This window comes from Pyrus communis, chromosome 15 (genome assembly GCF_041283825.1).
Source record: "Pyrus communis isolate YQ-2024b chromosome 15, ASM4128382v1, whole genome shotgun sequence".
NCBI classification, from domain to species: Eukaryota; Viridiplantae; Streptophyta; class Magnoliopsida; order Rosales; family Rosaceae; genus Pyrus; species Pyrus communis.
Genome location: NC_142579.1, coordinates 3,989,247 through 4,004,485, shown reverse-complemented (window position 1 = coordinate 4,004,485; position 15,239 = coordinate 3,989,247). Strand labels below are relative to the sequence as shown.

The window sequence follows — 15,239 nt, the reverse complement described above, 5'->3', positions numbered from 1 at the left end:
CACCACTATAACAGTAACTGCCACCATTGCCACCGCAACTGCCACTACCACAATTGTTACCTCTGCACCCCAACCACCATATCTCACTATTAGCATCACCATTGCAACCGTCACCGCCACCACCATTACCACCATTGTCCCTGCCACTACTGTCGTCGCCTCACTCCTATTACTTGTCGTTGCATACAATTAATTATATCGATTTTACATTAAATTTTACCAAACGCTCTTACACTGCTTTTTAAACTCACATCACTTTTAAAATACGGTCAACCAAACGCTTATCTACTTTACTTTACGTCTGATTATTCTCAAAGTACAACATAATCAATTTTTGTAAAAAGCACACCCATACCAATATTGTTACCTTTGCACCCCAACCATCATATCCCACTATAATTAGCAGCACCACTATACCTCCACCATTGCTGCTACCATCACCACCACTGCAACCACTACCCCCACCACCATTACCACCACTATCCCCGCCGCTACTATTGTCGCCCCCACTCCTACTACTATGTCCATTATGTCATTGTATGAACTAATTATATCACCTTTACATTAAATTTTACCAAATGCTTTTATATTGCTTTTTAAACTCACAGCACTTTCAAGATACATTTAACCAAACGTTCATCTTCTTTGCTTTACAGCTGATTGTTCTTAAATTGTAAAAATCATTTTTGTAAAAAACACAACAATCACAAACTAACCCTTAATAAATAACTTCAACATGAATTAAATTATCAGAAGTTGAATGTACCATCGGCAATGTCGGCATCGATAAGTAGAGGAGGCTTAGGACAAAACTTAGTACCATTTTTGGACACCTACTGATGCTGGGTGTGGGTATTATTGGGGGAAGAGCAATCAGGGCCCTAACTAGAACCGGCCTTGTCCCTATCAATTTTTTTTTTTTTTTTTTTTAAGGTTGCTTTAATTTCCCTCTAAAACAAGAATTAAAACCCAGCATTTTCAAAGCCGTGCAAGTCGCCAACTCTATTCAGCGATTTCTTCATCATGGCCACCTTAGCCAGCTTCTCAGCCGCTCTCCAAGCCGAAGTCGGAGTGAGGGGCTCCTCATTTTCATCCAAAACCGCTGTCGCCGCCGCGTCCTTTTCACCACCGCCTCTCCACCGTTGGATCATCATCATCTGCTGCTCCTCCTCCATGATCTTGTGCTGTCTTCTGCAATGCAGCTCTGACAGCTCAGTTTCCAAGACGCGCACGTACTCGTCAGTCGATACTGAGCTGGACTTCATGAGCAGAGCCCAAGCCGACGCAAGCAAATGATGCGCACTAGAGTAGTCATTGTGCTCAACCAATCTCCGTGACTCGGCTACGGCGCGGGTTGTAATAAACAGCCCTCTCAACCGTTCACTCTTCGGACACGACGAAGATCCCACGGCATCCGCGAGAGGTACTAACAGTGCCTGTTTTCTGCCATACACTATCTCCTGAGTAGCAGGATCCTTGTACAGACACCGGACGGACATTACAGTTCGGGGTCCACGAGCTCCAGAAGCTCGTGGAACTCGCAACTCCACAAGAAGCTCCCTCTCCTCCTCAGCGTATAAGTCGCCGAGCCGAACAGAAGCTGAGCCGTGCATTGCTGGCCCACCATTGCACGAATATATAGCGGATATCTCCGCGGGAGCCGAGCCGGAATCGAAGCCCAGCTGAATTCTCAAGTCCTGCACCACCATACTCACTATTCCACCAACGCATTTGGCGAAGGCGTCCTCAGCCGGCTTCTGGCCAACGCCGCCGGTTTCGCGGAACCCGAAATCATGAACCGGGATTTCAATGTGAGCGAACCGGGTGGACGATACTTGGCTTGAAATTTGACGATGATTGCCCGATGTTTTCACCCTCTCATCATGACCGTCGGATAAGAGCATGACACTGGCCACTGGATTCTTCTCCCTCCGATCATCAAGCACCTTAGTCGCCTTCCTCAAGGCGTCACCAACACTCGAACCTTGGCCGCATGCAAGCCGGTCAACGACCCTTCTAGCCAAACGTTGACCATGAGCCGTCATTCTCTTTAACGACAACAACCGTTTCGTCGAAGCGGAAAAAGCGATTATCGAAAGCCGGTCGTTGGAGCCGAGCGATGAAATGACCAAACGCATGGCGCGTTTCAACATCTGGAGCTTCGCGCCGGTCATGCTTCCGCTGACGTCGAGCACCGTTACCAAATCGATCGGCGCGCGATGCGAAGGGTTTAAAATCGGCGGCGGTGGTGCCTTGACCCGCAACGCCACGACGTAAGCGTCGGAGCCCCGACCCGAACAGAGCAAAGCGGATTCGGGCAAAATCCGCACCTGAACATTATTATTGGTTTTAAAATCTCTGCAGTTGGTCTGGGCATCGGAAGATGAAGAGTTGGGATTGACGAAAAAACCCTGGAACTCTTGGACGTCGTCGGTCTTGGGGTCTGCGACGGCCTCGTCTTCTGCCTCCTCGTCGTCGGCTTCTGGGATGGGGATGATCCGAGACGTCGGAGAGAGAAGAGACTCGTCGTCGTCGTACAATGGCTTCGACAAGGCTCTCGGTGATGATGTGGACTCCATTACTATCTTTTTGTTGGCCTCGGCGGGCTTGGATTTGGGTTTCTGCTTTGGGGTGGTTTGGCTTCGGATGACGTCGTTCTGGGCGGCGTTGTTGTTGTTGTTGTTGAGGTTTTGGTGGATGGCGAGGAGAGGGACGTCTTTCCAGGTGGAGTTGCAGACGGGGCAGACGAGGTTGCCTTGGCTGCGGACATGGGTAGCAATGCAAGGGAAGTGAAAGGAGTGGCTGCACTCCGCCGTGTAAATGGCGGTGCCTTGGCCGGTTTTGACGCTGTTCAAGCATATCCCGCATCTGCTCTGTAAAAGTTCAAAAACACGTCGAAATGAAAACAAATTTCAATTTACTGGGTAATAAACTGATTAACGAATTAATGGTTGGATTAATCATTAACATAAGAGTTAATTACCCGAAATTTGAAGCTGTTTCGGAAGAGGGAGAGCTTGAGAGGTGATCGAGGAGAAGTTGGGTTGGAGCTCGAGAGAAACGACGTTCTAATACTGTTTGGAGTACTGGTTTTGCACTCAAGTTTTCGGGGATTTTCATGGTCGCCAACCTGGGTTTGCAACCTCGAGGTAGTAGGATTGCTGCCACCGGAGAAGAAACCGAGCCTGGTACAGCTTCTGGGAGTGGGACTTGGGCTGGGACTTATCTTTTCAGAGAGTGTGGATTCTTCGGCTGGATCTCGAGGGATTGTAGTGCAGAAATGTCGCCTCCAACCAGCTCCCATTTCTCAATTCAAACTCACAGAAAAATAAAAGATCATAAAAAGCAGCACAATAATCTTATGTATATAATTAATCTAGTTTAACTTTAAGAGAGCAGACGAGAAAGAAGAAGAACATAATTGAGAAAAGGGCAGAAGACAAAAGGGGAAGAAGGAATTTAGGAAGAAGAGAAGAGAGAGCATGGGATTAATAACAAGAGAGAGAGTTCCTGGTCCTCTATGCTCTGGGTCTGGCATGTAGACTTCGTTCTCTCTCCTTATTATTTTGGCTTTTTATTTATTTTTCTTTGTATTGAGAGCACCAGAAATATCTCTGCAACCAAAAGACCAGAGATCTACTGCTGCTCTCTCTCTTTTTTACGTGTTTAGCTTAAGAGATTTTCTGAAATTCAATATTTATTCGCATTCATTGGAAAAGGTGATTTAGGATTTTACCCTCGATAACCACCAACCCAAGTCCCCAACGGATGAAAATCATTCGCATCCTCCCAAATTTATGCAATCAATTTTTATTAAATATTTTTTGGGTGTAACAGTAAATAAAAAATTAAAAATAATTTTTAATTATATAATGTACAATAGATAGATAAAATATAAAGATGACTAAGATTCTCAAAAGAGAACACCCAGATAAAATTCAAATCCGTCCCCACCCAACTCACCGGGACTCTCTCTCCTCATCACCATTCTCTCCATGCATTGTGTAGAGACTTGTCGTCTCACGCGCCTGCTGCTTTCCATTGTGTAAGGGACGTGATCCTTGTGGAGATGACATGTCATTTCAATTTTCATTTTTCACCCCCCTTGCATCAGTAGAAATGATGGTGGTGAAAAGGAAAAATGGAGTACATGGAATGAGAGAAAGAGAGAAAGAGACAAAAATGGAGTGTACGGAATGAGAGAAATAGAGAAAAATGGAGCACATGGAATGATAGGGCTGTAGAATCCAAAAAAATATGGTAACAACTCTGGTATAGTAATACCACTTAATATTACGGTCTAGTAGTAATTTTCTTCATTTATAAGTGAAAGATCTTAGGTTCGATTCTCATCAAAGACGTGGTTGAACCACATTATTATGACAAATACATTGTAAGGTTCAGTCCACCCCTCCACCTCCTTAGTATAGATATTATCTTTTGTTAAAAAAAAAAAAAAACAATCTGGTATAGTAATGTACTTTTTTTTTTTTTAACAGACGATATTATTTACATTAAAAATATAAAAGAATCCAATATAAGACTTCTCACTTAGAAATAAAGAAAAATAATACTAAACTATAGTATTAAGTGTTGTATTGTTAATTCATCTAGCTTATTAATATTTCAATGCACTTCGAGCCGCAGAACATTAGCCACACCCAACCAAAGCAATGGCATAACAAAATGGCATGTAGCAGGTGTCAACCAGTTCAAGGTTAGTGTCAAAAAGTTAAAGATGTATATGTAGAAAGGTGTCAACAAGATCAAGGTTAGTGTTAAAATAATTATTTTATTCCAAGACATAAAATTGACACACTCAAAGATATCTGGGTCTTACAATAGTATATTTGGTCTATATGTTTTAGGTAATGTGTTGGTAAGATGTGTCGAAATTACATTGCACGTACCAAAAGGTTTAGCCTCTAAGAATAATATTGAGAATCGGATTCTTAAGTTTTGGCATATGATACCATATGTAAAAACTTCTATTTTTATCTGTGGAAACTGAATTTCATCGTCATATGAGGGAGTTTCCCATGGATTGAAAAACACTACTCTAATGAGATTGCCTCACACAGAATACAATAAAGATTATCCATCCTGCATTCAATGAGGATTAATGTTGCACTTATCACATTTTTCATACTATATTTTTATTACATCTCTAATAGAGATAGAGTCCACCAATACATGAGGTTCTCATCACTATTACAGAGATAGTACAAATATGACATGAAAAATATGGTAAAAGTAGCATTTTAGTTTAGGGGTGTGCTATCCACACACCATTTTTTACTTGTCACATACCTCTTGTTGATTTCTGTCTCTTGATCTTCTTCAATTTATCTGATCTGATGGCCGAAAATCAAAAAGGTGTGTGAATATCACACCCCTTTAGTTTAACGAGGCAAGCATGGCCTCGATTTACGAGCTACAAGTTATGGCCACTTTTGTGTAGCTCACGTATTAGACATGTTGGATATGACCCAAGGCTCGTGTTATTTTATATGCAATAAAATTACAAGGAGGAAGCTATGTCTTAATGAAGAAATGAGATCAAAGAATTGACAATTCAATGGTTAATAGATTATTTGTTGTTGTCATATCCCAAAAGTGGATGTTGTGAACTTTTCATGTTGTACATATTGACCCATCTTTGGTTTGGCATGGCTGTGTTTGGGTCTGTAATAAATGGATTCAAAGAGAACGTCGAGATACACAAGACTCGATGCTATGCATGAAACCAGTCAAAATTTGAGTGAATTATGTCGTTTACCATGTTTTGTTCGGATTTTAATATTTTAAGATGATTTTATATTTTGTTATTTGTTTAAGTTCTTTCCTACTTCGTATTGAGATCCAAAAATGTCACATGTAAGCCAAATCATGTTTCAAAACCCAATTGTTATACAAACCTCAAACCAAGCCCAAAATACATGCAAGGGTGCGGAGTTGAGAAAGGATAATATTCAGAATCATGTCATTGTACAATAGTTATACAAGACGTTTGTATAAATCACGCCAAGCTCATGCAAGTCCATGCATATTTATCATGTCATGTCTTATCACGCTAATTACTATTCATGCTAAAATAAGCCCAAGTCACGTGCTCGGGGCTTGCCAAGTGAATTGTGGTGTGATGGTTACGAAAGTTTACCGGGCCTATACAAAGCCAAGATTATGGAAGACTTTGGGTTGCTTGGGGGATCAAAGATCCAAGCCCATAATTTTTTAAGTTCACGGCCGTAAATTTGAGATAGAACAAACTTAGTTTCCTTCTTTCCCTAGCAAGCCAACCAATCTAATTAGAAAGAACCCAAATCTCCCTTAAGTTCACGTGAGAATCCAGCCAGACATGCATTTAATGAATAGAGAGTACTTTCCCTTCCTAACTCACGTAGAAGAATGACACATGAAAGCTAGGAGACGCGCTACTAGATGTAACGCATATGGAAGCTAACCCTAGAAAACAGCGCCTAAGGAATGAGGCGCACTACAGTCTTCATGAGTGCAGTAGCGCTCAGCTGTCTTACACCAAAAGAGAAGGTTGCATCTATGCCAGGATAAAGAAGGAGGAACATTTAGACACAATGAGAGATTCCTTAGGAAGCCTAGAAAGGAATCATTCACCTACAAAAGGGAGGTCAAAAACCTTAGGAAAGGATCTAAGAACTTAACCCAGGGGGAATGAGAGAACGTTAGGATTAAGGATTATGCTGCAACAATCTAGGGAAATTACTTTTTTAGTGCAAACAACCTAAAACCCTAGTAAGCATCACCCCTGCAACCATAATTAGTGTTTTCCATAACCTTCCTTTGTGCATTTCAACCATTAGAAACCTTGTTATTACCCTACGAAACCCAGATTAACCCACATAAAACACTATGCAACCATGCAAAGTCTCTCTCTCACGCTAAACTGATAAACTTCTAGCTTCCACACCATAACTCACTTGAACAAGCCATTATTTGCTTAATCATGCTATATATATATCGTTGAGTCATAGATCCAACCGAGGTATTTCCTAAGACATGCTACTTCTTACAATATATTCCGGGACTTGTACAAAACCAAACCAAGGGAAACAAGAAGACATCTGCAAAACTCAAGTCCACCTCGACCTAAAAGTCCCCCAACATTTGGATTCTTAGGATTTCTAGAGTAAATTTACATTATAAATAGGTAATCTTGGCTTTAGGTTTGTAATCATTCATATTATTATCCATCCAACTTTAAAGTTCTTTATTTTCTGGTAGATTTCGAATTGTTGATGGATTTCAACTTATTTGCTAGTGGATTCTAGCGTGGGGATTTCGTACGATTTTTCTTGTCATATATCTGTTGCATCATCGAGTAATTTTTTTTTTCCAATCTAAGGGAGGGGAACTGATCAGGGAAGAGAAGAGTTGATCTTTGAATGTGAGAAATGTTGTAACACAAGAACCATTAAATGGGAAATTTGGAACTATAACCATTTTAAAGACCAATTTTTGAAATATAACCTAGTTTATTCAATTCTTATAAAACTAACCAAAATAGATGTCCAGAAGACTTAGGCTAAAACTCTCTCTTCCTCCCAACATTATGATTTTTTTACCCTAAGGCTCATCTCCACTAATGAACCACCAGGGTCTAGGCACCACTGCACTGCTTTGTTATTTCTACTCCAAAGCAATTAAACCAAGAGATCAGCACACAAATCACTTATCCCAAGCAAGTGCCACTTTTTCCTTACCACAAACCTTGTAGTTAATGCCCTTGACCACATGACGAGTACTTTCATGATTGACACCCAAGTCGTAATAGAGTAGTCATTTAGATTTATAATAGTTGGAAAAAGTAAGCCATATTTCAATGGGTTGTGATTTTCACACATCCTTAATTACTTTTCCCACACCCCTTTCTATTTTTTAATACTTAATTGGTATCCTACTATTTAATCTTCCATATATACCCTTCCTACTTTTTTATGGTAATTAATGAAAGATTAAATAGGGAGGGGTATTTATGGAAGATTAAATAGTATGATACAAATTAAGTATTAAAAAAATATGAAGGGGTGTGGAAAAAGTAGTTAGGAGTGTGTGAAAATCACAACCCTATTTCCATACGTGGTCTCTAAAACGGCTATATTTCCAAAATTTCCCGTTAATTAAGTGCCGCCAAAATAATAACGGATGTTTGGAGAAAACAACTCTTAAGCATGGGGATTTCGTTCGATTTCCTTGTTCAATATAACCGCTGCGTCAAAACAAATCTTAAGCATAGCAATGCCTAATAAGGAAACCCAGTATGGTTGGTTGTAATCAACACACCCAAAAATTGTGGCACAACCAGGAATGTTACCAAGAATGTCTAGTATGGCGCCAGGCGTTCCTCATTGCGTCTCTCCAAGTCAAACAACTAATTGGCTCGATAGGCAAAATAAGGAGTCTCAAGCCAGTGACAGGGTCTTAAACCGACCATCAAAGCACCACTGCACCACTGCACCACTAGGAGTAACCATCGAGTTCAGCTCGTCAATCATGAGCTATAGGTAGTTTATCTTGCAACAAATCTTAAGCTCTTAAATCGTCATTTATTTTTAAGTCTAGCTAACTTAGATATTCAAGATCCCATCACTTAACCCACACTGGTGTTGATAAATTGGACATATATGCTGATATATATAAATAGCAGGAGGCTTTTTAATCAGTTGTTTAAGCTTTTGTATCGGTTGGTTTAGGCCAACAATGCCTTATAAATATGATCGTCTCTACCTATAACTTTGTACCCATGATGAACATAATCATTAAAATTCAATCTAACAATTGATTCTTATGAAAAAATAATGTTATCCAAGATTACCAACAAGTTGTGCACTCTCAAATATACACGAATTTCTCCCTTTATTCTTTATCTCTTTTTCTCTGTAAGTATAAGTTTTCAACCTTCGTCCGTTTGTATGATCACCTTTATCCAAATCTGACTTGTAGTCTCGTTGCCCTTTCCATCTCAGGCTTGCTTTTTTTCTCTTTTACTTTTTTTTGTAATATCTGTCATTGTAGAAGGGAATCGAAGGGAAATACTGATCTCGGAATATATTTTTATTCTTCATCTCGTAATTGACACTTAAGGGAGAAAGCAAGAACAAAACTATGTCCTGTTAAGATCTAGTAAATCTCAGTAAATCTCACATTGCGGAGGAAAGAGATTTTGAATGTATTAGTAAATAGAGTAACTATTTCTCATATTGTCATCTAATGTGCATTGAATGTCCACAAGCTTGAAAAATTTTCACACGTGATTAAAAAGATATGAGTTTCAGATAAGTCGTACTCCCTGACTTAAGCACTCTTAGTCAGTGGCGGAATTAGAAATTTATAACGATGAGGTCATAAAATAGAAACTTTCAAAAAGTGATCATACCTTTACTTATAGATTCCAATTTATAATTTTTTCTGCAAAAATTTCATTCCAAATCAATCAATCAATACAAAAACCCTAAAAACCCCCAATAAGCCCAAGATGAAAAACAAAAAAAAAAAAAAACTAATATGATTGGGATTTTGTGATACAACTAAGCATGATGAAGGGCGCCTCATCAAACTTGAACACCGGAAAAGCTTTGAATTTGGAGATATGAAGTCTAGGTGGATAAGAATTTTGCGTGTTTGATCAGTCTTCAGCTTATTTGAGAATTAACATGCTAAACTTTTTCTTAAGTAGAACAAAACACAAACAATGCAGTTTTGGTTTGTATCAACTTAAAGAAAATTGATTAAAAGTCTCCTTATTTCATTTGTCTTAAGCTGGTACAGAGGTCAAACGAAATTTCAAAAGTGGGATTTTATATATTATTGAGGTTAGCAGCAGCCAATGCCCCAAATTGGCTTCTCAACTGCTCCCAGTAAATTGTAATAATCAAGTCTATATACTTTTCTTTACGAGGTAGATAAATAAGAAATGTTACGACGACTATCTCAAAAGTGGGATTCTATGATTTTCTATGATCTCATATTTTATAATATTTTATAATGTTGGCACGAAAATTAACATATAAATTATGAGATGTCAGAAAATCTATGAAGAGTTCTACTTTTAAGATAGTTCCTTCAGCATTATAATATTTTACAAATGTTGACGCAAAATTGACCTCAAACTATGAAATACCAAAAGGTCAATAAAGAGTTATATTTTTTATATCCAACATGATCATCTCCGAATCCTTTTGGTGAGGATCATGGAGATTCATGAGTCGTGCGGTTAATTTTTGTTAAGTACTGTTTATATTTATTTTTAAATAAAATTTTTTTAAATGATTTCTGACCGCATTATGTACGATAAACGGACACGATTTACGGATTTCCAATATCCTCACAAAAATGATACGACAAGGACCCAGACTCTTTTTATATAGTCCCTTAGCATTTGTGGAGGTAAATTCCTGGACTCAGCAAACCAAGGCACTGGTGAACTGGTAATACCATAAATTGAATGAGATCCTCTCTATCAGGATCTTGAAGATCCTCAAATTGTATCTGTTTATTGTATATCGTGCGATCATAAATTATTAAAAAAATTTATTCAAAATTAAACCTGAACAGTACATGACGAAAACTTACCCCACAATGTACGATAAATGGACACGATGTGAAGATCCCCCCACAAAGAGAGAATTTTCAATGTGATTGACACACGAGGTGGTTTATCACGTGTTATTATACAAATGATAGGACATGTGTGTTAAAAAGTTAATAACTTAAAAAATAAAATTTTTTACCATTTACATAAAAACACGTGATCTACCAAACATTTTCCATTACAATAAAAAATTTCTCAACAAAGAGGATCCTCATTCCCATAAATTTAGGGTTCGCAGAGGGCCGTGAGGGGAGAGTAGTGTAGTATTCGTACCTTCCCAAAAAGAGCATCACAGAGTGGCACAGAGTGATTTGGACAGCAGAGTGTGACTGTAGTAGTAATCAGAGGTCAATAATTTAGACACACGCATGGGGTCCCTATGGCTCTCTGACTAGTCCAACCAACGCCGTTGGCTACTATGTATACTACGAACCCTAGGTAGCTTCTTCCCACTGCTGACGTTTTTTTTTTCAGGCCCGATGCTGAAAGGGATTGTCAATGTCAACTCCTTAAGGAATAAAGTGTGCAAAAACCTAATCTTATTAGTACCTAATCATTTTTTAATTACCAATTTTAATCTTTTCAAATCAATGTTAGGCAGAATGAAGCTGTAAAAGTGGCTTTAACGTTTGTTTACTAATTTCGATTGCAAGACTTTCTTCTTGCGGATCGCTTCCGTGTAGAAGATGAGTCTCTGTGTATTTTGTTTGCCAGTTTTTCTGGATTGATGGCCTACAGATGTAGGTAATTTTGAGGTTATGGTCCTGCTTCACCCTATGTTAATTATTTCTTTATTTTGTTTTGGGAGACAACACTCAACCTCTAAATTTCTTTTCTGTTATTTATTTGGCTAAACAGCTTGGGATCTTTTTTGAAAGATGAAGTTTCTGGACTATGTTTGATTCCAGCTCCAATGAGAAATTGTTGAAATCTAAATGAAGATAATGATTCTTTTAATGGGGACTTAATTAATGTGGTACATGCAATTGATTCGGACTTGCCACAGGTACTTTGATGTGTGAGATCAATTAAACTTAGTACGTGAAAAACACATATTGGGTTATGTTGGAGCACGCAAGTCTCTTAATCAATTCCTAAGTAGGAATATGAGGCGGTGTAAATACACTATGATGCCATGAATGAAAGGTGATGTTCATAGCATTAGAGCAGATTAACTTACATATTGAGCTCAACGTCTCATGATTTCACATCACTAAGTATTTGTTTCCCATAAACTTGATTCACGCCACATATAAGGAGGCATGCTGAGAATTTGAGTCTCACATAAAAAAATCCAGGACTTGCGTGTGTTTATTAAAAATTAATTCACTCTGGATATTGCCAAATCTGTTTAATGGTCAAACCTTCGAAAATGCAAGAGAGACAAACCAAATGAACGTGACCCCTAGTCGAACAATTTGTGAACCAATTTAGTTAATATGACAATTCTTGAGCAAAACCGCACCTACCGAACAGATTTCGCGGTTCGATTTTGATTAAGAGAAAACTTGAACGGAATATACTTTGTCCATTCACAATGACTATCAACATGTTTCATGCAAGCTATTCTCCAACTGTTAGACTATCTGAGCAATAATATATAGTAGGTAAAATATAGAGAAGCATAATCCATGAAAAACAAAGGATATTATATGGGACATGATAAACTCCTAAACAACATTTTTTATTTTTTTTTCCGGCTTATTATTTGATTTGCCTCTTGAAATTGTCAGATAGTCTCAGTTAAACCCATAAAACTGATTTTGTCTTGCTTGGTCTTCTGAAATTACAATTTTTATCTCATTTAATCTCAGTTCATCTCATTTTTGTCCATTTCGTCAATTAGTCATTATATTAAAGGTAGTATCAATATTTTATTTTTGACACGACTCTTTGCCTCCAACTTAACTGATAACAATCCCAATTTTGTTTAATTCATGTAATCTAATTGTCAAAAAAACAAAAAAAAAATGTGAAAATATAAAAAATTCTTACCATCTATTTGTACCAACATTTTATGGCATCTCTCTAATAGAGATGAAACCCAAAAATATTTGTTGACTTTAACTCTATTAAAAATATAGTACAATACAAATAGATAATAAATATAGGGAAGTGATATTGACACTCTAAAAATCTCATTCTACAATCCTTATAAGTGTATTTTTCTTTTCAAATATAAAAAATTTGAAATGTAGAATGAGATTTTTGAAATGATAATAACAATTTTCTAAATATAATACAATTCGTATAAATATATTATATTCCCAATTAAATCGAGGACCACTGCGCGTGGTCACCGGAAGTGGGCTCTTTAGTTCCTACGTATGCAGCAGTCCGTTAAGTAAATGCATGCATGCAAGTCAGTCATGATTGTGATTACCGAGGTAGTTCGGTTTTAGTGGTCTGTATCTAATTTCTCCGCGCGTGGACCCTTTTTAGTTGCCAACGTGGCACTAGCATACCATGTGGGATACCATGTCATCATCTTCACCATCATTATCATCAACAAATGTGTTTGGCTTAGGGACGAGGATTCTCTTCAGATCTTGTTCGTGAATATCTCAGAGATCATTTTATTATGTTCATTTATCTTATATCATGCGATTAATTTTTATTAGTAATTATTTGTGTTCAATTTTAAATAAAAAATTTAAAATAATTTTTGACTGTAGAATAATTGATGAACGAACACAATAAAATAATCTCTGAAATTCTCACAAAAAATCCAAATAGAATCCTATTCCTTTAACTTAGTCCATCGTCTCGTGGCACAGCCGAAGACCTGATTTGGTACTGAGGCGATTCTGAAAAAAGTTGGTATCAAAAAAAGTTGGGAGCTGTTTTTGTGTTTGGTAAACATTCAGCTTCAGCTTTTTTCACAGTTTTGGGTGAAAAAAAGCCAAAAACAAGAAGCTGCAAAACCCAGCTTTGAAAAATCGGCTTTTTTCACATCTGTTTTACATAAAAGTTTACCAAACACTATAATACTGTTTTTTTTTTTCAAAAGCACTTTTACAAAAAAGTTTACCAAACACTCTGCTGCTTTATTTCACAGCCGCTTATTCTCACAACACAGCAAAATCAGTTTTTTTTCAAAGCACAGTAATACCAAACCAGCCCGAAGTCAGTTGAGTCAAAGCTGTTAAGTCGTATATTCATGAGTAAGAAATCATGAAAGGAATGTTTTGTTTGTCTCGAGAGAACTTCTAAATCCATTTTTTTTGTTTAATAATAGTAATTATTATCTTTCTAACCGACTTTTATGTCCATTTCCAAAATCAACCCAAGCGGTAAAAAGGTAATTTAGTATTACATTCTAATAAATTTTTTTTTTACTTGTAAGTACGTAGTTTTAAATTCGATTATCGCATAAATGAATTTGATCACATTATTGCTAACTCATTATGAAGCTTAACGCATTATCTCATCCCTTAATGTAAATAATATCATCTGTTAAATAAAACATGAGGTATAAGAGGTTGTCAAAACAAATGCATATAAACGTACAAACAACAATCAGGGCCTATTATATAGTAGATTTCGAGTAATTCCAACAAGGTAACGAAGCCCCCGTACATATAAAGTGGAACTTGGAAGATATAAGGAAGTTCATTTGTTTCTTTACTACGCTTGTAAATTATTTGATGTAACACGTCACATTAATTAATATATTTATCTCATTAAATATTAGTTGTATATATCACCTGTCACATAAAAGTATAAAATTCTTTGATATATATGTATGTGGATCTCTTTGGCATTACTCGATTAGTTTTATTGATTTTCTATTTGCACAAGACCTTTGACATGCATTATTATGTGTTCTCTCTAGCATTATTTATTTGTAAAGTTGCATACAATTTTTATGACCCTAGTTCGTGTAATAAAGCAGCTCACATTGTAACTCATTTGTCACAAGGAATGGAGGGTCTTTTCTTTGGATACAAATTAACTCGTTCCTCCTTTATTAAAAAACCACTTCTTTCCTCACTCGTCATGGTCTGTGTTATCTGATTTACAGACCGAAAACTGTTCAATTGCATGGCTTCATTTGTGTATTTAACGGGCTTTAGCGAGGATGACAAACTTTGATGAAGTCCATATTATATTATATTATATACTTTACCTTATTCTTAGTTATAATTTATTTGTTATTTTTGATAATTTGTGATATATTTTGGAGGAATTTTGAAGTAAATCCAATTGGAGAGGGTTCTTGAATCTTTCAAGATGATCGTGTTAAAATTCCAGATTTGTATTACCAACCGTTTGACCGTGATGAAAAAATAAGAGCTCCCAAATTAACGTTTCTGGATATTTTGGCCATTTTGACGGTCAAGATGGCAATTTTAGAGGAAGGTTCATTCTGAGGATTGAAAGAGGACACATTAAGCTTTAAAAACAGACTTTCTTGGGACCAAATCGAAGCTGATTTGGTTAATTAGTCAAAAGTGTGATCCGAATTTTACTTTGAATAAGAAACCTTTATTTATTGTGCTAATTAGATTTCTAGATTATTACAAGATCTTATCTAGGTAGGATAAGGAATAAAGCACTATAAATATAGTGTAGCCGTGTATTATGGTTACTTAGGAGAACTCAGCATAGC

At 37.2% G+C, this 15,239-nt stretch overlaps 1 protein-coding gene across 1 annotated transcript; it reads right to left on the bottom strand.

Annotated features, from left to right (window-relative positions):
* Nucleotides 1-712: 712 nt before the first annotated feature.
* On the bottom strand, nt 713-3,668 carry LOC137727527 (E3 ubiquitin-protein ligase WAV3-like). Its single transcript, XM_068466376.2, has 2 exons — nt 2,984-3,668; nt 713-2,873 (listed from the first exon to the last, which is right to left on the bottom strand). Exons 1-2 carry the CDS (start codon nt 3,302-3,304, stop codon nt 963-965), a joined length of 2,232 nt encoding a protein of 743 aa, XP_068322477.2. The 5' UTR covers nt 3,305-3,668; the 3' UTR covers nt 713-962.
* Nucleotides 3,669-15,239: the final 11,571 nt, after the last annotated feature.

Excerpts from the sequence above, each read along its gene's own strand:
- LOC137727527 (XM_068466376.2), bottom strand. The coding sequence starts at position 3,304 with ATGGGAGCTGGTTGGAGGCGACATTTCTGCACTACAATCCCTCGAGAT. Across the intron at positions 2,874-2,983 it reads GAAACAGCTTCAAATTTCGG|AGCAGATGCGGGATATGCTT; the intron begins GTAATTAACTCT and ends GAACTTTTACAG.